Below are 24,558 nucleotides of genomic sequence, written 5' to 3' on the forward strand. Positions count from 1 at the left end.
GTAAGCAAATGTCGAGTCACACTTAGATGGAAGCGTCGGTATCCGGAAATCAATGTGCCATATTTTCCGGACTATAGTTCGCAAAAACTGATTTCAGCTGAAGACAAAAAAAAATTCCTTAGATAGTCCCACGCGGTGCATGGTCTGCACTTAGTGCCAGATCTAATTGTAAATATTATCATATGCAACACATCTTTACAAATGCCTGCTGTATTAGCCCACAAACGAGCTTGTATCATTTATAAATCACCATTAATATACTCCCGTCTTGTTACAGTAAACAATCTAGAAGAATACAAACCTTGTATTGTCTGCACCTGTAGCTAGTCCCCACCGGGTCAAATATGAACCTTTAAACATGTATATAGTCCGTGGACTATTAATGGAAAAATATGTTGGCTAAAACAAGTGTGCGACACTTTGCAACACAACTGTGCGCGCAGGCACAGCTAAGATGACAGCACGTCATTTACTCTGGTGAATGCAAAACCTTTTTCTACGGGAGCCTCCACAGATATGAAAAAACAAGAATCGGAGGCTGTGAACAACCCTGACGCCTGCCGCGCAAGCTGTGATGTGATGCTCCAGGCTCGTTTTAAAAAATTTTACAGTTTTTTTTCTATATAAAAAGCAACTTCAAGGTGCTGTTATTTATTAGAAAGATCATCCACAAAAACATCACATTTCTTTAATAAATAAACTGTTTTTAATCGGCAAAGATGCAAACTAACTTAGCCACTCCGTGCTATTACATAGCACATTGTCTGCTCGTATCCTACCTGCTCCGTCGCACGAGAGCACCCGCGAAGTGGCACCACCAAAACATCTCGCCAATAGTTGCTGGCAGTAGAAAATGGCAGGAGGGAGCTTTCGTAGGCCCTGCCCACTCTTGTTTGTCCTGTAGCCTGTTTACTTGCTCTACAGATGTGTACTGCTCATTTTAGTACATGGAGGTAGGAAGCTTCTGGAGGCGACACAATGCCACCAGAGGTGCGGGCACCCGAGGGTGACCGAAACAGTTGTGGTTCTGGTCATCGTTGGGGGTGTGTCCCTCTGGCTTCACTTCTGGTGGTGTCATGTCACCTCCAGAAGCGTCTTACCTCCATGTTGTAATTATACCAAACTATGAAGTTTACTGCAATATAAAACGTGCGTACGTCTCGAAGTCAAAATTGTTAAAAGTATGAGAACACTGCATTTGTGTAGTTGTCAAATCTGATGGCTAAAGTGACTGAAGCGTCGCTACCGCTTCCTTATTGTGACGGCAGCGTCGAACAAATGTAAACAATCAGTCAGTGTTGTCCGTCGGCAAGCTATGCGAAGAATGAGATGTGCCAAAACATGTTGTCCTTTCCATTGTTTCAAATTTAACAGCAAACATGAAGTTTCCATATATGTGTAATTCTGTGCTTTTCTCGTGATTGAGTAGTTGCGATCGTCTGCATTACACTTATACAGTAGACTTTCATTAATTCAAACTTTCTTAATTCAAACGTATGGATAATTCAAACTAACATGCAGGTCCCGTCCTATGCGTCTCTATGGGAGGAAACTCCCGGTAATTCCAACTTTGTTTTATTCAAACAAATTTTCATTCCCCCTCGAGTTTGAATTGGAGAGATTTGACTGTACTATTTTAAGCAACATGTCTTTTCAAATCTGCCGAGAGAGGCTTATGTCACCAAAACTAGGCGCAATCAAGTGTTGGGCGAAGCGAGTGGAGCATGCAGTTTTGTTTCTGCAGTTTTTTTTATAAGAGACTGCGATGTATCTGCCAACAACCTGTCGACGCACCAGACTATGCATTTCTATTGGTTGCAGAGTGAGACAGTCTAGCTCGACGGGCAGTGGTGGTGCATAGTCAAGCTACGCCTTGCCGTCCTTACCTAGACGGTGACTATATCGGATTTGTGGCTTCCGGTTTCTCCAGGAACAGGAGGCCCCGTGCAGGGTTCGCCCTGGTCGTCGTCGACGGTGGTCATCAGAATGGAAGGCGGCGGGCAGTATGCAGACGGTGCGGCCGGTGTCCCAGCGGCGGGCGCCCCTCTGGGCCCCAACGGCCCTCCGCTCGCGGCCCCCGATTCTGCAGACGGCTCCACCGTCCAGGCACGTGCCATCCCGCGTCGGAGTGCGGGTGCACTGCCTGCCTCTCCCTGTGGCCGGGCTTCACGCCACAGTGCCTCACCGGCCGCGGTAGCTGTGCCTGCGGCCGCACCGGTGATGAATGCTGCTCCCGGCACGGCAGCCGTTGCGACGGCGTCCTCGACGAGTGCATCGGCCACGACTGCGGGCTCGACGAGCGGCACAGGCCAAGAGGAAGAGCAGCTGCCACCCGGGTGCGTCGGGCTTTGCAGCCGTGGCTGGCCACGTGCCCCGCTTTCCGTTGTGCGCCGTGTTGTGATTGAAGGTATAATGTTGCCTAAGGAAAAAAAAAAAAAAAAAAAAGCTTGCTTTCAACGTGCCACAAGAATTATTTGGTGGGCATTTCTTTTTTGTGCAGATGCGCATTTTTATTATCAGTGGGTCAAATTGGCTGATGCTAGATGGGTTATTCAGAGCGTTTGTATCCCTGAAACTAGATGCACTTTATAGATTTCGAGCTACAAAGACTATGCGAAGCAAATAATTCCCAGCCATAATTTGGAACTTTTGAGTAGTAACGTGGATTGCTCTGGCGGTCGGAACTCAAACCAGGGTGCAACATTATGGTGGCAAGAGTGCTGGTTGCGCTATCAAGGGATTTAGTATGGCCTTCTGTCCTCTCCATTTCACTGTTTTCGAGAAATTTTCTCCTGTAACTTGTTTGGTCTTTTGTGCAGTTGGGAAGTGAGGTACGATCAGTTCAACCGCAAATACTACGTGGACCACAACACCCGAAGCACGACGTGGGAGCGCCCCCAACCTTTGCCTCCAGGGTCAGTTGTGGTTTTGTTTTGACTCATGGCGAATTCCACTGGTCGTTTGGAGCGCGCCAGGATCAGTAAACCAGAACCGAGATGGAGCACGCAATTCGAACGGAGTCACTCCGTCTCCGGATCCCCAGTGGAACATGACCACTCCTCCGGGACCGGCAAATGCCTTCTTGTCATTCACCTTCCCGGGAATCCCCTTCTTGCGGTCCCGGATCTTGAAGCACATGTCTTCACAATCGCGGCACTAACAAAACGTGTTCGACGCACGAGCAAAGTTAATCATGATGTGAAAGATGCATGTTGATAAGCGATGTGCATCATTGTAGCCCACTTGCCTCTTCTTCAAAATACTCGTGAATAGTGTCCAAGTATGTCTAGATTTTTGGCTTTTCTGCGAAGTTCCGAAAAGGCAGTCGACTTTATGCGGGACATCCAAGCAATCCTCGTCGTCGCTGCTACTCGAGCCGCTGCTGCTAGAGGAGCTGCTCAAGCAACTACTCAAACAACTAGGCGACGAACTGTCGTCAAGCAGCAGCAGCAGTAAAGCGGGCGGCACTTCGCGAGCGGCCATTACGAATTTTTTTAAGGCGAGATGCCCGGCGAGGGCTGGCCTTCAGTGACTAGGCTGGCCAGGCTGGCTTCCGGTCAAATCCGCCGAAATCAGCGGAGTGACTTCTCTTGGATCCAGATCGAGATCTGGAGCAGGAGCTGATCTAAAACGACGAGTGGAACTTGTCTGTCTCGATCCCGATCGCCCACTGAAATAGGCGCATTCCAGAAAGGTCGATCCTGGCGTGTTCCGAAACGACCAGTGGAGTTCGCCTTCAATGATCACACACTGCAGCACCATGATATTTGGGAATCGTCAAATTTTTCGCAGATAACACTGTTTGGAAAATGTTTTGTGTAGGTGGGAAATGAGACGCGACAACCGGGGTCGGGTATACTACGTAGACCACAACACTCGGACGACCACCTGGCAACGACCAACGGCGGAAAGTGTTCGCAACTATCAGCACTGGCAGTCCACCCAGGCGCAAGCTATGCAGCAGTGTCAGCAGCGTTTTCTCTACCATGTAAGCTCTCCTCTGAATATCGTCCCCTGAGATGGGCAAATGCACGACCTAAGGAAGAAAGCAGCATTTACAGTATTTAATAGTGATGGGACGAATCACCAGAGGTAGGATTCGGACAGATTCTGAAATTTCCAAACTTCCTGCGACGAATATTCGGCAGATTCGTCGCTGGTTGCAGACAGCAGCGTGAAACTTGTCATAAACCTCGCAAATGCGGTCAGTTGTGTTTCTTTATGTGCTGTTACTGCATATAACCAGATTTCGTCTTGTTTATCTCAATGCATGGTGTGTACTGTACTGTCATTCTAAACCCTGGCCTGTTTTTAAACTGGGCTTGGTTTAAAAACAGGGGTGGTTGATGTGAGCCTAACCAATGCACGGTCTCGGTTTTGCGGTGGTTGGTAAAATGTAGCAAAACGCTGTGTATTATCCATCAGGGGTTCTCAAACTTTTTGGCCTCACGGAACACCAGGAAGCCTCAAAAACTGCCGTGGAACCCCCCTCCCCCCATATTTGCCGACCGAGGAGCAACAGATGCACAATTGTAGGCAATTTTGCTTGTGTTGCTTCCCATATATCCCCACCATATCAATCACAATGTCAGTTCAAATTGAGATGAAGGTGCTTTGCATGGTCCTGCCGCGCAGCCTGCAGCATGGGGGAGAAGGGAGGGGGGTTGCAATTTGGGTGTTCGCAGAACCCATGAGACCAGCTCGTGGAACCTAGAGCACTATATAGCTCCTTCGGAGCAGAATACCGCAATCTAGAACGCCGTCCCTCGGCAACTAGCGGCAAACGTCCTGGGGTTCCAACTTCGGCCACAAATGCATGGGGAACGTGAGAAAATCGCCGCCTCCTGTTTATTTTGGGGATCTACGAAACGAAAATAGTTTTTGACATAATAAGGGAATAGTTTACAATAATTTGCGCTAAGTTGTGCGCCATGAAATAATTTAATTTTTTTTTTTTTAATTGCCTGAGGAGCATCATGCAGCAGACGACACGGCGACGTCACACCGTTCACGTGACCCGCTCCGGCCAATCCATAAAGTCCATCTCCGCTGCGCAAAACAATCGTCTGCTTCAAACGCCATTGCTTTGAAAGTTGCCTTCACAAAATTTTCACACGCATCCAATAATATTAAAACTTTTATAAAGTGTTTAGTGCTTTACCAACTTCACGACAGACTAGTTTTAAAAATTGTGAACTTGGCATTTATTTTTTAATCAGCCGTGTTGAGTCGATCTCCATGTATTCTGCCATAGGGCGGGCCGCCTCCTGGAACCCTGAGTACCACGTGACTCGCGCCGAGCTGCTCTGTCGGCCATGTTGTCGGCGAAACACGCGGATCAAAGGATTGCGCTACTCTGCTCCGTAGGAGCTATATAGTGCTCTAGTGGAACCCCTGTGTTTCCCGGAACCCAGTTTGAGAACCCCTGTTATACATAATGTGGCGCAACGCACAATAAATATATTTAGGTAAGGAAATGATTCACATCCTTCTCTAGAGCTGCATATGTCTGTACCTGTAAAGCATGAGAGCGAGATGAATGTTGCTCGTCACAACTTCGACTGCGTGCCGGCACCCCGGTGGCGAAGAAAAACGTTGCTAATTTGCACTGCCGTTTCTCCGTTCTTGGCAGCAAGTCGGCCGTGAAACGTTACTGTAACTAAATCGGTTATCATTAACCAGAAGGGTACAAATGGAGTTCAGGAGTCTGTAATAGTATGGTGCAAGGAGTTTCAGATTGTTTCCTGTGTTCCGATAACAAGTCCTCAGTGGACAGACATTGGAGATAATCGAATCAAACATACTCACTTGTTTGGTGTGTGCCACTATGACCATAATTATGGGTATGAAATGTGTGTGTGTACCGAACAGCACGTATGGCGTCGATCTCTTCCGACGATGAAAATATGCACTTGTATTTCCACGTACACCAAGCATGCCTATTTTGGTTGTAATCCGGAACCGAAACCAATTTTCCCGCAATGTCTGGCTACCAGCGTCCAAAATAATTGAAACAAAGCGGAACATTTTATTTATTACTATGATATTATATTACATTATTTTGTGCACTTTGTAGAATTTAGCGAATTTAATATCATGAAAAGTTGAAACACTCATCAACATGATCTGGCAACCATGGCATCGCTCCGAATCTTTCAGAACTTTTCCGAATCGCTTGAGATTCGGCTACTTTTCCGAATCTTTCCGCATCTTCAGATTTGGCTCCGAAACTCGATTCAGATAAAGATTCGTCCCATCGCTAGTATATAACGAAGCTTCGTTCCTCAGTTGATAGGAAGATGGAAGGGCAGTGCAGACAGGAGGTGTTTATCCTTTCCATTCTTCTTTCCAAGTGTGACTGTTTGAAAAATGGTGCTCTATGGCCCTCGTTGCTGCTGCACCTTGAAGTCGCAATTTCAAATTATTTTATAATGCTGTAGCGAAAAGGGAAAGATGGAGCCCCTTTTCCCTTCTTCCCCTTCTTCTGTAGCAGTGGAAACTGCAGTCTAACTCTGTTAGTGCCACAGACACAAGCCGATTGTGTGGAGTATGAATGGTATACATATTTCAAGAGCATGCAAGACCCTCTTATCTCTCCAATTTGTACACTAGGAAATGTTTTTCTGCAACTTGATACATACTGACAAGAATATTTTTTTTTTTTTTTTTTTTTTCTAATTGATATATTTTTTAATTGCAGACTCCAGTACAGGTGGACGAAGATGACCCACTAGGCCCACTGCCAGAAGGCTGGGGTACTTGTCCTTTGCCAGTCTTGCAACTTGCCAAGTGTGTTTTGTTTGCTAATGATTGTGTTTTTTTCCAACAGAGAAAAGGATTGACCCAAACAACCGTGTCTACTTTGTGAACCACAAAAACAAGACCACCCAGTGGGAGGACCCCCGCACCCAAGGGTCAGTGTTTGACTGCACGGCCCAGTGTGCCTGGGACAAGTCGGTTCGTTGGGAGTCTAATGTGACTGGGCTTATGTTTGTTGAACAGGAAAGAGGAGCCACTTCCGCACGGCTGGGAGATTAAGTACACGCCAAACCGGGTGCGCTACTTCGTGGACCACAACTCCAAGACTACCACCTTCAAGGACCCCCGCCCATCGTACGTTACCAAAGGGTGTGTCCGCCTCCGCTCCCAGGTCACACGGGGGGCACACCTAAGTCTGTTACAACTGTGGGCAGTTGGAGCTCTAACAATGCTGCAGGCATGCTCTAGGCTGTTTATGTTTGCGTGCCATAGGTCCACTGTACTCGTCACCCGTGGCACCTTGGCCAGCTGTGTAGACGGCCTTGCGGAGGTGTATCAGTGATGTGTGTAAAAAACCAAAGACGACTTCTAATAAGATTAAAGGTCTCAGACTTCGGGGGTACTTTTGGGCGCTAGGTGAATAATGTATGCATAGATTTCGGTGTACATTTGTGACTCATCTAAATTTGTCTCTGCAGCCTAGAAACTACTGAAATGGGGAAGTTCTGAGGTATGAAGATGTGGGGCCAAAATACCCAAAGAAACCAGTTTCATTTGTTAATTTTTTAAGATAGGTTTGCACCGTAAAATCAGAACAGGTGTTTCATATTGCGGGAGTTTGGGTTTAATTTACTTAGTGAGTAGTAGCTATTCACTGATATGTGTAGCTAACTTCGACAAAACAAGTGATCAATCCCTTTTGCACAATTTATTTATTTATTAATAAGATACTGTTAACCCCTCTTGGGGTCATTACAGGAGAGGAAAAAAAAGAGTATGGTAATAAACAGCAGCAAAACGAGAACACCGCATACATTCCTAAACTGAACCGGTCCTAAACTGAAACTGTTCTTACCTTCCAGACAAATGTGGTCTTTTCACGGTAGTTTTGAAACATTCACAGATCCTGGTAATTATCTGGGGTCCTAGTGTGACCTAGTGTTGTCTTTTCAGGCCGAAGGGAGCCTATGGTGTTCCTCTGGCCTATGAACGAAATTTCAAATGGAAGCTAACGCAGTTCCGCTACTTGTGTCACGTGAGTACTGTTTCTTCACTCTGCCTCTTTCTTAACTGTTTCGGAGCTGTACCGATAGAGTGTCTGCTAATGCTCTTTCCAGTGCAATTCCCTACCCAGCCACATCAAGATAACCGTGTCCCGACAGAATATTTTTGAGGATTCATTTAGTCAAGTAAGTACCGGTTATAGTCTGCGAGTAGTTCTCTGGCTTCTAAGGAACTAAAGCTAGGGCTCTTAAGTTTGAATCCTGCTAAACAAGTCTACTGACACATCCTTTTTCGCTCAGATCATGCGGGTTCCACCGCACGAGCTGAGGAGACGGCTCTTCATCACATTCAAGGGGGAAGAAGGCCTTGACTATGGAGGAATAGCCAGGTCAGTTTTTCTGGTTTGCTGCGACGTTTTTGAGAGGGGCAATAGGTGTCTGTGCTCGTTGAAAGTTGTCAATTTTGTATAAGCTTTCTTGAACTCCAACCATAACGTTCAGTTTTCCTGTCCTCACAGGGAATGGTTTTTTCTGCTGTCGCATGAGGTCCTCAACCCTATGTACTGCCTGTTTGAATATGCGGGCAAGAACAACTACAGCTTGCAGATCAACCCTGCCAGCTCAGTGAATCCTGACCATCTGCTGTACTTTCGCTTTATTGGAAGATTCATTGCCATGGTGAGTCATGGGACCCCACTGGGAGACGAGGGCTGTACAGACCCCAATGGTCCATTCAACCCGTCGCCTGACTCTGAAGTAACCACAGGCAATGTCCACTGTTGTAGGCCCTCTTCCACGGGAAGTTCATCTACAGCGGCTTCACACTGCCTTTCTACAAGCGTATGCTGGGCAAGAAGTTGACCATGAAGGACATAGAATCCATTGACAACGAGTTCTACAACTCCCTCATTTGGATCAAGTGAGTGTGGCTCTGAAGTGCTGTGCATGCACGTGCACTCAATTTTGCTCAATGGTTCCAGGGAGAACAACATTGAAGAATGTTCTCTCGAGCTGTACTTCAGCGTCGACTTTGAGGTGCTCGGTCAAATCCAGTCGCACGAGCTGAAACCTGGCGGTGGAGAGATCCGTGTTACGGAGGAAAACAAGGACGAGTACCTCAGGTTAATTTTTTTATATATAATATATATACACCATTTTTTTTTTTTTTTAAGTTGCTGGACCAGGGCACCAGCTTCCCTATTGGTCACTTGTTTATGTTTTAGAAATGCATAAGTGTCATCACAATTTGGCATTTCTGGTGCAGGCTGATGACAGACTGGCGGTTTTCCCGTGGACAGGAAGAGCAGACAAAGTCCTTTTTGGACGGATTCAACGAAGTTCTACCCTTGGAATGGCTTCACTACTTTGACGAGCGAGAGCTTGAGGTGCTTTATACTGCCATTCTTTTTCCTAGGGGCTGCACCTGTTTTTGCTTCCCTTAGCACAAAGCTAATACTTGGCCTATCAATATGACTAGGGTTCTGCGTTTTCTGGGGGGGGTGGGGGAGGGGGGGGTTGTTAATATGGAGGTGTTTTTTTGGAGGGGGTATATTTTTTCCCACAGATTCGGTGTTTCTTTTTTGTGTGTGTAAAGCGGTTATAACTCAACCAATTTACACATGAGAGCACAGAATCTGTAAGGAAAAATACCCCCCCCCCCCTTCCAAAAACAAGAAAAACCTTGAATTCGATTTTTAAAAAAAAACTAAAACAAAAAAAAACATGGAACTTTAGTTATTACCCTTTGGGTCATAATTATGTAACTGTCACATCATTTGTCATACACTTTTTTTTTTTTCATGTTGACTGCACAGTGAAAACCTGGGAAACTAATATGAAGCTCATTTTCAAGTTCTTGGAAATCCTTGAATTTAAATCAAATAAACAAATACAACATTCAATAGAGTCGATTGTTGGGCTAGTTGGTTTTGGAATTTGGAATACATTTTAGCGCTCAAAAAACAGGGACAAAGAGGCGAGAAACAGACAGCACAGTGCGCTACTAACAACTGATTTTATTACGTGAAACAACACTTTTATACCATCCGAGTTTCTGATTTTGCTCCACCACTAGCCAACCCGGTGCGAGGCCGCGTCATTGAGGAACGCACGCTCCTTGTCCAGTAAATCAATTGAGGCCACGCTGACACATGCTGCACCACCCTTCCTAATCTCATCTGCCTCGACTATCTCCCTCACAGTTTTTTCCTTGTGCCGTGCCAGAATCTTGCTCTCGGAAAACAACGGCATACACTTGCACTTTTCACAATGATCAGACAGATGACCGTCCCGATAATTTCCTACTTTAAGTTTGTGCTCTCTCAGCCTATCATTAACACACCTACCTGTCTGACCTATATACTTGTTTCCGCATGATAAGGGGATCTGATATACTACTCCCTCCGCACATTCAACGAAGGGATCCCTGTGTTTTACCGCGCAGCCAGAAGGGGCCTTACGAAAAGGATCTGTCATCCTACATAATCTACTAAGTTTGTTTGGTGCGGAAAACACTACGTTCACGTTTGATCTATTGGCCACCTTTTTCAAGCCATGCGCCGTTTTGTGAATGTACGGTATCACCGCGACCTTCTGTTTATCTCTGAGAGCCATTGGGCAAGGGCGATCTTCACTACGCAATCTTTTTAATACGATCTCTGCAACTGAGACCACTACATTCTTCGGGAAGCCAGCTGCCAACAACCGCCTATACTGCGTGCCCAGGCCTTCTGACATCACATGGTGGCATGATTTTTTGAGGGCGTTCAATACGCACATGTTGGCAATACTCCTTTTTACCAGTTTTGAATGAGCTGAATTGTACGGCAACAGGGGTTTCTGGGCTCTAGGGTGGTACATCCAACACACATGTCTTTGGAAAGACATGTGTGTTGGATGTACCACCCTAGAGCCCAGAAACCCCTGTTGCCGTACAATTCAGCTCATTCAAAACTGGTAAAAAGGAGTATTGCCAACATGTGCGTATTGAACGCCCTCAAAAAATCATGCCACCATGTGATGTCAGAAGGCCTGGGCACGCAGTATAGGCGGTTGTTGGCAGCTGGCTTCCCGAAGAATGTAGTGATCTCAGTTGCAGAGATCGTATTAAAAAGATTGCGTAGTGAAGATCGCCCTTGCCCAATGGCTCTCAGAGATAAACAGAAGGTCGCGGTGATACCGTACATTCACAAAACGGCGCATGGCTTGAAAAAGGTGGCCAATAGATCAAACGTGAACGTAGTGTTTTCCGCACCAAACAAACTTAGTAGATTATGTAGGATGACAGATCCTTTTCGTAAGGCCCCTTCTGGCTGCGCGGTAAAACACAGGGATCCCTTCGTTGAATGTGCGGAGGGAGTAGTATATCAGATCCCCTTATCATGCGGAAACAAGTATATAGGTCAGACAGGTAGGTGTGTTACTGATAGGCTGAGAGAGCACAAACTTAAAGTAGGAAATTATCGGGACGGTCATCTGTCTGATCATTGTGAAAAGTGCAAGTGTATGCCGTTGTTTTCCGAGAGCAAGATTCTGGCACGGCACAAGGAAAAAACTGTGAGGGAGATAGTCGAGGCAGATGAGATTAGGAAGGGTGGTGCAGCATGTGTCAGCGTGGCCTCAATTGATTTACTGGACAAGGAGCGTGCGTTCCTCAATGACGCGGCCTGGCACCGGGTTGGCTAGTGGTGGAGCAAAATCAGAAACTCGGATGGTATAAAAGTGTTGTTTCACGTAATAAAATCAGTTGTTAGTAGCGCACTGTGCTGTCTGTTTCTCGCCTCTTTGTCCCTGTTTTTTGAGCGCTAAAATGTATTCCAAAATAGAACATTCAAGCTTAAAACCCTCAATTGAACAGATTAACAAAAACATTTTTATCCCTGTATGATTAATTTAGAGCTGTTCATTTGTGAAATTATTCACAAATAGGCCTGAATTAAATGCCACTTCAGAAGAGCAGTAATTTTGTTTCTGTGGCCAGCTTAGAGAAAGGCAAACACATGTAAGTAAATGTGTAGCCATTCCTTACTTGTGTGTATTCGTCTCTTTGTTCAAGCCGGCCACATAAAAACACTAACTAACGAGCCATCTCAAATTATTCTTGTTACAGAAGCGTACATGTCCATTCCTTACTTAAATGTATTTGTCTGTGTTCAAGCTGGCCACCTCAACAGTGTAATGAACCCCCTATAGCTCAACTTAAGCCCATTAGGTAGTTCTTGTCACTGTTGTGCAATTAAATATAATTGAAAGCACTGTTGTTGTTGCCCTCTCCACTGATGCTTTCCCCAAGAAATAGTGAAATTAAAAAAATGCCGTCATGCTCCTGTGGTAGTAGCAGGTGCCCTACCTGCTACTACCAGAGGAGTATGGTGACCCTAAAATTTTATTCTTCTCAGGTTGAAGCATACACTTTCAGAGCTTGCCAACCTTTTGCAACTTGCCTCAGAATGGCATTTTTCATGCTCTTCACTCTCGTCTTTGCCCTATTTCCAAGGCTATGTCTCGGATATGAAACTATGTCTCGGATATGAAAAAGTAGTCCCATGCACTAACTTCTTCCTTTCCGTTTTCAGCTGATGCTCTGTGGCATGCAAGAGATCGACATAGACGACTGGCAGCGCAATAGCATCTACCGGCACTACACACGCAACAGCAAGCAGGTGATCTGGTTCTGGCAGTTCATCCGGGACATGGACAATGAGAAACGAGCACGCCTCCTCCAGTTTGTCACGGGAACTTGTCGCGTGCCGGTTGGCGGCTTTGCTGAGCTCATGGGTGAGTCTCAATGCCAAGACTTGAGCTTTTTCGGTGGTTGCTCTCACATACCATAAATACCGAGCAATGTACTCGTTCAAAATGAGGAGATAATCTGGAAAAATTGGGAGGTGGGTGTGGGTGCTTGTTTTAGGTCTAAGGGAAAAAATGCAGGAGGGGCACATGACAGTGTGAGCTTCATCACTTTGCACAGGCCTGCAGGGCAAGGCGGCTGACGTGGAAGAGCATCTTGGTCAGCTAGGTGGGCTCGGAAGTCTGGGGTGGACACTTGATATGTCATTTGGATATTTCTTTTTACCTTTCAAGAGTACCGAGCGAGCACTTACTGCGACACGGGCACATGTTCGGTATATGACGATATGTGAAATTTGCTCAGACCCTTTGCACTTGAATCCCTGTAGCGCAATGGGCGAGCTCAAAAGCTCTAGGACAGGGGTGGGCATACTTTGGTGCCTTCCACGCCTGCAAGAAGTGTATACCCATGCAAAGGTTTTTGTTCTGTCTTTATGCTGCCAGACACAGGTGCGAAACAGTGGTCGTATTGCTCATATTGTGGTTAACTAGAAATAAAGCACTTCACAGCTTTGTTTAATTTGAGTAATGCAGTGATGCAAGTGTCACGCCATTTACGCTAAATTGCACCATAAACTCTGCTAAGAGTTGCACCAAAATGCCACTTTGCTCAAAATTTTGCCACAATTATGCCAAAATGAGATGAAACGAAACTACAAAAAAAATTAATATTGATCAACACTAATATTTTGAAAGAAGTAGAAGAGAAGGAGAATGGTTAGAAACTTGTATTTCACAGTGTTTCTACTCCCCGTAATTAAAGTTTGCTCCTCGACCATGCTGGCCACGTCATCGTCTTAACTTACAATGATGTCGGTGATGACGTGGAGCTTAATGTAGGGAGAAATATTAATAAAATGGTGGTATGGCAGCTGCTGTGATAAGACAGAACCAGAGTCTCATAGTCCTGATGAGGTCACTTGATTTTCATCTCAGCCTCATGCCTCTACCACCATGGCACTATCGCCGCTCGCTTCAACCTCCACCACCTCGCACTGGCGCATGTGCATCAAGCTTCACTGCGTCGTGTCGGTCTGTTAGGAGAAGTGGCTTAAGCATGGGAATGCCCACTGTTTATTGCAATGGGCTCTGAAATTATACTAGACCTTTTTTTTTTCTTGATTGTAGGTCGAACTCTAATTTTAAAGAGCGGTGCCGAGAAAGGAAAATGAAACCAAGGACGGGGACCTATAGTATTTGAATAAATATTCAACATAGTTCCCGCGCAGCAGTCGATTGAAAGGGCTACGAAATTCGACTTAACTCTTGCTCCTATGCCACTATCTCTTGCAGAATTAGATGTATCACTTTGAAAGCTCAACTCTAATTTTTTGTAAACTTTGGGGGGGGGGGGGTTTAGAGTATATATGATTTTAGATATTTGAGTTCTGTAGAGCTCATAAGTCTTGGTGGAACATATTTTTAGTGAATGATGTTTTAGCTGATTTGCTGCTACTTTTTCAGGCTACATTAACGGTGAGCGTAAAAGATGGAGTGGGAGAGACACTTTATTTCAACTGAAGTGACTTGCTATTATTAATTTTTCAACTGTTTTTTTTTTTTTGTTCTTAATCCCCATTATAAACGGAACCTACCTTGACCTGGGCCTTATTTCTAAAAAGACAGTTGTGTGTAATCGTTTAATTTTCAAATGATGTGCTAACGCACGTTGGGATCTGCGCCAAAGGGTTTGGCTGTTTCAAGCTAACATTTTTCCTCCTACAAAACCTGCTACAAAAAGCCAAATGCAACTTCCATCACTGATGATGGGATGACGGGCATACCGTAGAATACCGCGCATCCGCCCATTTCACACTAAGTGCCCATACCCAAATTTGTAAGATCTGAGACGATATGCATAGTACATTTATGTGTAAAATTGATGACAAGCACCCGTCCCCCATTTTTTTGTGTTTATCTCTAAATTTTGAGTGGGGGCTTGCCCTGTATTTTGCAGTAGGTATGAAGAGAACCTGCAACGTTGCATTATAGTAGTACGGTGAAACCCGTTTAAAACGGACCCACGTACAGCGAATTATTGTCGATATCGAACTCACGGAAATTTTAAATAAAAATGCATGTAAAGAATACTTTGTGTAGCGAACAACATATTAGCTATATTGTACTCCCCCCCCCTTCCCCCGGGAAGGCTTCCAAAAACGCGCAAACAATCGTCTTCTAGCCTGTCCCTTCCCCCAAAAAAGAAGTAGGAAAGAAAGAAAATTCCAAAAGCTCAAGTTGCAAACAAGATTGAGCAAAGAGAACTGATTCAGAAGGGGGGGGGGGGCCAGAAAGCTAAAAAATACACTCTGCACGCACGCAAAGAAAAAATATTTTCATCCCAAAACGTATGTCCACGAAGAGAAGTGGTTCAAAAAAGGAAATAAGCTAAAAAAAAGAAAAAAAAATTCTGCACGCTTGCAAAAAAAAATATATTACAGCGCGTTTTTACTAGGCGGAAGTAAAGAGATGAGAAAAAAGAGAAGCTCTCGCTTTACAACGAACGCATCGTGGAAGTTTGTTGTAAATGGTTTTTGCTATATCGAACTACTTGCTATATCAAACTGTTCGTAGCGTTTCCTGCTGTTCGTTATAAACGGGTTTACTGTAGTCAGCCAAACAAGCTTCATCTTTGACTTTGGAATGATAATCACTAACAATAACAGCTGGCAGAGAAACATACCTCCTAAATAGTAGGCAATCTTAATTATGGAGCCCTCAAATTTAAAATACTTGCCTTACAAGAGGAACTGTTATTAAAAGTGCATGAGGAGCACAAGACATTCTTCAGTCTAAGTTCCAATTTATCTTTGGTTCAACAACCTCCACACAAAGCTGCAGAGTCACTGTGTTTATGTCTAGGCGCTAGACCTAATGGCATGACAGAGATTGCAATTCATGTGGCATGTGATTACCGTGCACATGCCAATTTGGAGTGTCATAAGCAGTGACATTAAGTTTGCAAGAGGCGACAGGCTGCACACAGCCGGTGGGCCTGAGTATGCCCAGATTTGCTTTAAAATTATGATATAGTACATAGGGGTAAGCATTTCAATGGAGTTCAGGGGCCCTAAACTCACCAAACAAAAAGTTGGAGCCGAAAGTTTGCGGCACATGCTGATTGGACGTCGGCGAAAAAAGCGCAAAGTCATCATCGTGATAGGCCAGTCGGTCTGCTCCGTCAACTTCGGCACCAACTTTGTGTTTGACGAGTTTAGAGGCCCTGGGGTGAGCTGAGCAGAGGTAAGTTCATTGAGGTGTTTACCTTGGATCACCTTGAGAACAATTTAGGTGCTATGTGCTGTACTGCTACAGATGCAAAAATGTAGCTCCCAAAGAGGGTCCCCATTCTTTCTTCCTGTGCTGGTCAAGATTCCTGTTTAGCTTGATGGGAATGAATATCTGGAATATGACATCAGCAAAAAGAAAGTGGCACAATTACAACCTGCACCTCCGAGAAGAGAAATTAAAGAAATGGTACAAGGCCTCTTGTACCATTGTTACATGGAGCCCCTCAGTTGGATTTCTATTTCCATAGCCTGCAGCAAAAACTTCAATTCCGTGTCGAAGCAGAGAGTTTATATTTTCTAGCGAGGGGTTGGGAGAAAGAAGGGGAATGGTCAGTAACATTGTTGGTGCAGTGTTACCTCACATAGGACGAGGCCCACATTGTGCACCAAAGAATGTTTGCAATTTTCAGGGAGCAATGGACCACAGCGCTTCTGCATAGAGAAAGTTGGCAAGGAGACCTGGCTTCCCCGAAGCCACACCTGCTTCAATCGACTTGACCTGCCGCCGTACAAGAGTTACGAGCAGCTGGTCGAGAAGCTCACCTATGCGATTGAGGAGACCGAAGGCTTTGCCCAAGAATGATGCCTACTGTGCCCCTAAGGTCGGCCTTCGGTACACAGTGAAAGGCTGTAGGACATCTCATGCTCCGCTAGGGAACCTGCGCAGAGCACTGATAGCATTCTGCCAAAGTTCCAGGTGACGAGTGTGTGTAAAATGGATGGCAGTGGAGCAGACATTAGTTTGAGCACTCAGCAAGGAAAGGCCAAGGCAACAAATGTTGCAGTCTGGTGTTGCAGTTATGAAAAACAAGCATGGCTTGCCAAATTGGATTGTGAATTCTTCATTCCTTTTTATCTCATTTGTTTGCCCTTCATTTATTCGGCTATGCAATGCCTGTGCAGGACATGGTACCGTGCCTATGACTTCAGCAGTGCGGTTTTTAGTGGTTTGACAAAACTGAATATTTTATTCTTCTGCCATTTGTTTGACATCTAAAGAATGAGACAAATCATTGTGGGGACATGCAAGAAAGCAAAAATAAGACGTAGGAAACAATTTAGGCTGGTCATAATGTGCCCCCGATGTCTAGCACTTTTCTCTTCTAAAAACCACAATCTTTCACTAAATTCAGCTGTACTAACTTTTTTTGTTTATGCTCTTCTTGGCTGATCAAACTGCAGAAGGAAGAATACATGTGTATTAGTCGGAATAGGCCAGAGTACAGGCAGCCGTCTCGATGCATACCCTCCACCACTGTCGATGATGGTAGCGGAGCATTCAAACTGCAACATGTAGAAGGAAAATCGAGTGTGGCTTTGAATGTGGCAACCTGTTGGAAGTGTAGTCCTTTTGTTCTATTTCAACACACCTTTTGTTTCTGCCAAGGGTTTGTTTGTACAACATAGCATACTATTTTGTGAAGGTTGTCGGTGGAGGTGGCATTGCGAGCATGCCAAAGTTCTTGGTAGAGTTCACCACAAGGTTAGGATGCGACTGTCACGGGTTGACTGCTGAGCTTTCTGATGTCTGTGCACACCAACTACAAAACATGATTGTGTGGGGGCTTAGTCTTGGATCTCGTATCCCATGCATGTGCAGAGTTCTAATGATGAATCAAGATTTGAAAGCACTGTTGGGAACACTGTTCGGCCATTGTTTCACGTTCAAGTCGAATGAGGACAGTGCGAGGGAAAAGTAGAAAACATCTTCCACTGCTTAGCTCAGGTTGGTGCAGATGCGGCAATGAGACTGTCTTCCATCTGTTCAAAACAACAAAAAAAGCCACATGTTACTTTCATTTGCTGGCTCTGTGTCAGCCTGTTGCTAATGCAAGGTATGTTAACGTAGCATGTTGGTAGCATATGCCAAGTGTTTGAAAATCACAAGCTGATTGCAATTGGGAATGGTACTATCGGGGAAAAATGAAATGCGAACAGAGGAGCGCGTGGCTCGCGGTACAGGCTGCGCCGCCTGGAAGTGAGCCTAGGGGCGAGGGTGCGTGGCCTACTCCGATGTGTTCACGCTCCTCGATTGGCGCTCCTCCAGCTTCGGCAGTGCGCCTCTTAGTGCGCTGAAAGCTATCACCGCTATCTTTGCTGGCTCAGCGCGTGCTGTGCAAAGAAGCTCGCCGCACTCGCCGAGCAGGCGAAGATAGCGGTGACAGCTTTCAGCGCACTGAGAGGCGCACTGCCGAAGCTGGGGGAGCGCCAATCGAGGGGCGTGAACACATCGAAGTAGGCCGCGCACCCTCGCCCCTAGGTTCACTTCTAGGCGGCGCAGCCTGTAGCGCGAGCCACGGGCTCCTCTGTTCGCATTTCATTTTCCCCGATAGTACATGATGCAGCGCAGAGGGTGATGCTGTGAGTGTGTCTGTGTTATTGTACATACATTGAACAGATTTTGTATTGGGCTAACGAAGGTCCCTTGCTCGTAGCAGGAAGGGAATTCGGTGGAGAAAGATGAAACATCAAGTAAATTCTGTAGGTGGTGTAAATACAATGTAAATGTTGTTTGTTTTTTTTTCTTTTTTTTTTGCGAAGTAGTACATTACTTACGCTCAACTTGGAAGTAGAGCTTGCATGGGACGATTGTCAGTGCATTTTGTCCATAGAGCAGTTTGAGTGGCTTTGCACCTTGTTTTGCAAGGCATAATGGAGCCTCTTTAGCTATATCGCAGAACTCCTGTGGCATTAAAGAGTGCATCACAGTGTGGTGTATGGGTTTATGGCCGAAGGGATCCGGACAAAATGGTCCCAGGCAACTGATCCCGACCAAAATGGTTCCAAGTGTGAACACCGACAGAGTGGTTCCAGTTGAATTTTGTATCATTATTTGCTTGCTCACAGGTGGTTTGACTGTTAAACATAGGGAAAGAAATTCTTGCAAAGTACACATCGCGACACTGTTAGCGCGAACACGACATCAACACATTTTCGCATTTTACTTCTAAATAGTATTAGCGAGCACGAAATTTTATCGCTTACATTATAGAACTAAATGAGCTCTTTCCGTAGCAATAATAACTTGTATGAGAATAGTTGGTGTCAAAGAGAAAAACTGGAAAAACCGGCAATCGCTTGTTCGCGCTAACAGTGTCGCACTCTGTAATTCTGTTACAAAACACTAGGCATTTTAAAGTTTTCTTAAAACATACAATAGCCGAAATAATAGCTTTAATATTGTATGTAAGCAGCACAAACCTTCCACCATCCATGCTGCTTTTTGTGTATTTGAGTTGTGAGGGAATTGAGTGTACACGAATTAATTTCTTAATGTATACACACTTTCACTTCTGATTGTGAGATCTTTACTGTAGTGGAGGTAAAGGGGGTTGAAGAATCTTAAGCATAATGCAATTAATCTGTTCGTCCAGGACTGAAGTTACCCAATCTTGGAGAATGTTAAATCTTGACATACAAACATGAACAAAATGACCTTGCACATTATCGGCTTTTGTGGTGGTGGTGGACTCTAATATCAGTTTTCGGTCAGGTCATCAGGTCAGGCACGTAGCCGGGGGGGGGGGGGGAGGGGGAAGGGGGGGGGGGGTAACGGCGGCGACAACCATTGAACCCGCCCCCCCCCCCCCGCCCCCCCGAAATTTTCCATTTTGCTGGGACTTCCTTTCCCCCTTCCCCCTCCTACAGCATTTCGTCATGGGCGGGCGCCCCCCGAAACAAAATCCTGGCTATGTGCCTGCATCAGGTACAACACTGTGTCGTACCCGACGATTGACTTCATAGATAACAGCCAGTGTAATGTCATTCTGAGAATGATCGTAGAAATGAAGACTTTTGGGCACAATGGCTCAGCACTTGGAAATTTTTTTAGAAAACATCACGAAATGCTTGAATGCAAGACAAAATACACTGAAGGCAGATTTAGTTAAAACTTCGTAGTAATGCGCGGTCCAGACCAACACGTATTCTGGATTCGTGTACTGAAACACGTATAGATGCCCACTTCTGGTTATGGCGTCAACGCTCCGTTTTTATGTGTTCCGGCACCAATATTTGGAATTCAAATATTTCGACTTTTACAGGTGCCCGTATTGTGACATAGGAGTGCGTTTAACATTTCACTGAACACAATAAAGAGTTGAATGTGTAAAATAAAATCATTTGGGACCATTTTGTCCAGGTTTGCAATGGACCATTTTATCCAGGACCATTGTGTCCTACACTCTCAGAAGTGTGCTTTGATTAGTTGGCATGCGCATATGGAGTTGAATGACTTTAGGCTTTGGGATATGGCATTCTTATTATGTACATTACATCTGCTCCAAGTAGGCAATTTCTACAGGCCAAAATGCTAAACCAGTTCAAAAGTCTGTACTTGCACAGTTATTTTCAAGTGTACCTAGGCTGTGGTTGTGAGCAGGCTGTCCTTTACCACTGTCGTCCACTGCAGCGCATACTTTGGTTGTATATATGTGCTTGTTTCAGAAATTTCCCCTCCAAAGTATTGCTTGCATCGAAGTACCTAGGCAGCAATGTGCATAGTGTGGTTTTCATGTTCCTCCTTTTCATGAAATCGAAGTGTGTTGGTTGGAAGATAAGTGCAGTGATGGATTTCATTGTTGAGTTGCCCTGCAGAAAAACCTCTGGCAGAAACAAAAGATCTGTATGTAATTATATCAATTGTTGCATAGCACCCAATACTAAATCTAAGATTTCCTGAAAGTCGTTGCCAGCACCCGATATTCCAAAGGTTAACATGCAAAGAGACTATGATATTCTATATATACATTCAAAATCAGTACTTCTTCCCGAGTTCCCTGTACATACATATGGATTAAAACTTGAATGAGAAACTGGCTGCATGATGTTTCTGTCTCAGTTTTGTAATTCACTAAAAATAAAAGCTTTCGGAGCGTTTGGGAGACTAGAGGGATCTTGGAACACAACGCTGATCGAATGGGCTTGGTTTCTGTTCTCAGTCGATAGTATATAGTAACATAACAGGCCAGCCACATAATTCATAAACTTGATCAAATATTTTTCAAGTGCACAATGTATAACTGAATATTCATTCCTGGCCACATTCTCTTGATTGAAGCTGGGTATGTACATTTGGTTGTACCTAAGTGACAGAACCAGAGTATTGCATTTTGTTTCCCTTTGCCATCAACTTGTTATTGGTCGGGAAGCAGTCGCATGCACAAAATGTTGAAAGAACTGCGGGGAAACTGCGTTCCGGAGCCTCAAGATTTGGGCGGACTATTTTTCGCTCTATGCATCCTCAAGAAGTCGAGCTGCTCATTGTTTTTGGTTTTGTCTCTTCAGTCGCACCATGCAATTCTAGTCATTTTCACCTAGCCTTGTTTTCGTTTGATTTCTAGAAAACCGTGTGGACAGTTAATTATTCTAGACAGTAAACTTGCATAGAAACACTCGACCCACTATTTGAAAATTGTTCGATTTGTATTCAATACAGTGCCACATTCAGTTTGTATTCGATGTGGTTTCAAAAATTTCTTTTCACACACCTCCAATAGTGTGAATAGCATATTTACATGTGCTGTTGTCAGTTTATTTACTACGCTTTGTGTGAGTAGTGCGAGCCTGATGCGTGCTGCGGTGCGCTCATTGAGGTGCTACTTCCACTAGGGAATACCCCTAGTAGCACACTTAATTGTGTTATGTCCTTAGGATATCGTAATGTTCTGGTGATGTCCTATGAACGTCCACAGGACATCCTGAGGACATTCACAGAACTATGTGAACAGCTTCTGAAGAAAAAAAAAGTTGGCAGTTTTTGTAATTTTAACATTGAGCAGGCATCAAGTATGCGAAGAATGTGAAAATATGCAGGCGAGCTGCTGAATTAGGTCCATCACGAAAAATTCAGAGACTGGGAAAAAATAAAATAATGGACAAAAACATGCACCCTCTCAAAACAGCGACTGGTTTTATTTCGTTCCTCACTTTTATACATTGGTCCACCCTCCTCGCGACATTGTATTGCACTAAAATTAGTGAAAGGTATCTACATGCATAGTTCTGCCAGAAAAAAAAAAAAAATAGTATTAAAAATGTTACTTCTGTGCCTTATTATCATAGGATTTCCGCGTCTAAATTCAACATAGCTCTCGTATTCAGCGCGCAGCATAAGCTAGAATATTTAACAGGTTTTTCTAGTGTTATTTGAGTGTCCCATGAAACATAGGAATCCTGTGGTTTCATATCAGGCAGAGCTTAAATGTTAGAATTTTGGAGCGTAAAAGGGTGGTGAAAAACAAGGCACGAACATCTGAGCTAGAAAAACATGTTTAAGAGTATGGGTGCAAACTAATTTGGGAAGAAACGAGTGTCATAAAAAGGAAGAATGCTATAGGTAAATCGTGAAGGATGCGACGCAGATTGCTAGTTATGGAAATTGTAAAAGTCTGCCGTTGTTATTGTTGAATTGAGATGAAAAGGGTTCTAAGGACCACTGCCACATGGTCACCCCGTGGCAGTGGGTTTCTTATTGTCTCCGTTGCCTTCTCTCAAAGAGGATGGAAATGCTCAAGGAGGAGGATGTCGCAAAGGGGGTGGCCGAATCTGTAAAAGTAACGACGTGAAATAAAATCAGTAGGGGCATTTCGAGACTGTTTTTGTTCATTGGTAACATATGGAACCAGGCCTGAACTGCATAAACCTGAAGATTTGGACAGTTCAGGGCATGGTTTGTGCAGGGGTGAAACCTATAATTGGATGCAAGTTGAGAATGTGCCAAATAAACACTACATACCAGCCATGGCATAGAAGCGCTCCACTAACCAACCAGGAAAGGCAGTAGTATGGTGCCTGGAGCGTGCGATTCCGACTGGTGTGTATAGCGTCCCATCCTGCCCCATACATCAAAAGTGGTCCTGAAGTGGCAACAAATGACGTCGCAGAAGCCGGAGTGTCATAATGCTGGCGAAAAGCATGACTGAACGCGAGTGTCGCTGTTGTCACGATGTACCAACCTTTGGCTGCTGAAGCTTCCTGTGCTGCCACACAGAAGAGCGACCTGCTGCGGACAGGCATCTGCCACATCTACCACCGCTGCTGGGACACCGCCAGGATGGCGACAGCCTGTCACTTCTATGACGTCACCAGGCGGAAATCGAGGGACCACTTTTGGATGCGGTAAACACACCAGTCGGATACGCGTTCCAAGCACCATGACAGTAGCCATGGCGAGTTCAATGACATGGGGGCTTGTGGAAGAGAAATAAGTGAGTAAAAAGTGTATATAGTCTGGACTCGGAAGGAGAAGAGCTAAAGGAAATTGTGGAGCTCTGCTTCTGTACTCAAAAAGCAAATCTAAAAAAAAAAAAAAAATGGAGTGTATGTTTATGCAGCCTAGAAGTTGGTCTGCCTCAACGGGCGACAAGTCTCCCAGCTGTAGACGAGAAATTTAGCCAGTGCAGTACAGCCGCTAGCCTGGGGTCTTGAATATGCATCACGCAGTAGTGATGTACGGCAGTCAACAAACTTAAACGAAATATGCGAACTGCGAACTATCTCCTGAAAGAGCTATCTTGTGACGCTTGATCAAATTTTATTTCCTGCTCATGATGAGAGACTGTTCCAATCTTGTCCTGAGCAGCCACAAAACTTGACTAAGACCGCCAAGATAGTGCTCCCATCATCCATGTAATAATGCACAGTTCCCATGTTCCGTACAAGTTTGGTGACCACTGTACAACCGCGTGCCAGTACAATGGTCATCCAGATCGAAACGGGCAGGGGTGGGATTGAATCCTGAGTTCTGTAGCACGAGCTTTCGCTCCACGTGCTCCGAGCTGGTGTGCACTAGCCCACTCGGCCACCAACCCCCCAGAAGCAAATCTTTGCCTTTCTGTGCTGTGGATGAATCTACAGTTAGTGACAGGTTAAGAGTCCACGGCTCCTCCCACCTCTTTTCACTTTAGCAGAATGAATGCATGCGCAAATGCAGCATTTGCTCTGCAAAGGTGGAAAGACGTGGGGGGAGCTCCCCCTGGACTCTTAACTTATCGCCGACTATAGTCTTCCAGCGCCGTGGGTCTGGTCGACGGAGGAAACCTGCGGAGGACTTTGTACCTGTGAGGACGGAGGACATGGCAATACCAAATCATGTGGCATTGGTGGAGCACCATCGGCACGTCTTTCTCTTTCCCTTTGGAAAGAAAAAGACGTTGGCGCACAAGGAACGCAAGGGATGTGCCCGTCACTTGATTCATGAACCTGCTCAAATAAAGGTGTTTTTTGAGCGTCCAGCCTGTCTTGTCCTTGTGGATAAGCAGTATGCACGTAGCACCGATCCTCACAAACTTCGGCACGACGTGCACCTCGGTAGCAGACTATCTGCACATGGCAGAGGAACACTACCTGGCAGTCAACTCGGTGGGTAGGAGCTTCTGGCGCATTCTTAAAGGGAAGCTCCGGCGGTTTTTTGAGCTACCTGAATTAAACAAATTTTC

General features: G+C 45.1%; 1 protein-coding gene across 7 annotated transcripts in view; it reads left to right on the forward strand.

The window, feature by feature from the left end:
* Nucleotides 1–20,941, forward strand: part of LOC115310662 (NEDD4-like E3 ubiquitin-protein ligase WWP1) — a 32,414-nt gene extending 11,473 nt beyond the window's left edge. For 4 of the 7 annotated variants that reach the window (XM_040499848.1, XM_040499849.1, XM_029969120.3 and 1 more), the window contains 15 exons: nt 1,931–2,336; nt 2,820–2,915; nt 3,823–3,988; nt 6,701–6,755; nt 6,830–6,914; nt 7,003–7,128; nt 7,933–8,014; nt 8,097–8,168; nt 8,283–8,371; nt 8,501–8,660; nt 8,768–8,901; nt 8,963–9,103; nt 9,247–9,367; nt 12,557–12,758; nt 16,531–20,941. In XM_040499848.1, coding sequence (XP_040355782.1) covers nt 1,931–2,336; nt 2,820–2,915; nt 3,823–3,988; nt 6,701–6,755; nt 6,830–6,914; nt 7,003–7,128; nt 7,933–8,014; nt 8,097–8,168; nt 8,283–8,371; nt 8,501–8,660; nt 8,768–8,901; nt 8,963–9,103; nt 9,247–9,367; nt 12,557–12,758; nt 16,531–16,703 — 2,108 coding nt within the window. In that variant the 3' untranslated portion in view covers nt 16,704–20,941. The remainder of the gene's footprint in view (nt 1–1,930; nt 2,337–2,819; nt 2,916–3,822; nt 3,989–6,700; nt 6,756–6,829; nt 6,915–7,002; nt 7,129–7,932; nt 8,015–8,096; nt 8,169–8,282; nt 8,372–8,500; nt 8,661–8,767; nt 8,902–8,962; nt 9,104–9,246; nt 9,368–12,556; nt 12,759–16,530) is intronic. The other 3 variants (XM_040499852.2, XM_040499853.1, XM_029969121.4) reach the window with 1 other exon arrangement.
* The last annotated feature ends 3,617 nt before the right edge of the window (nt 20,942–24,558 follow it).

Source organism: Ixodes scapularis, unplaced genomic scaffold, assembly GCF_016920785.2.
Source record: "Ixodes scapularis isolate PalLabHiFi unplaced genomic scaffold, ASM1692078v2 PGA_scaffold9__187_contigs__length_104089568, whole genome shotgun sequence".
Classification (NCBI taxonomy): domain Eukaryota; kingdom Metazoa; phylum Arthropoda; class Arachnida; order Ixodida; family Ixodidae; genus Ixodes; species Ixodes scapularis.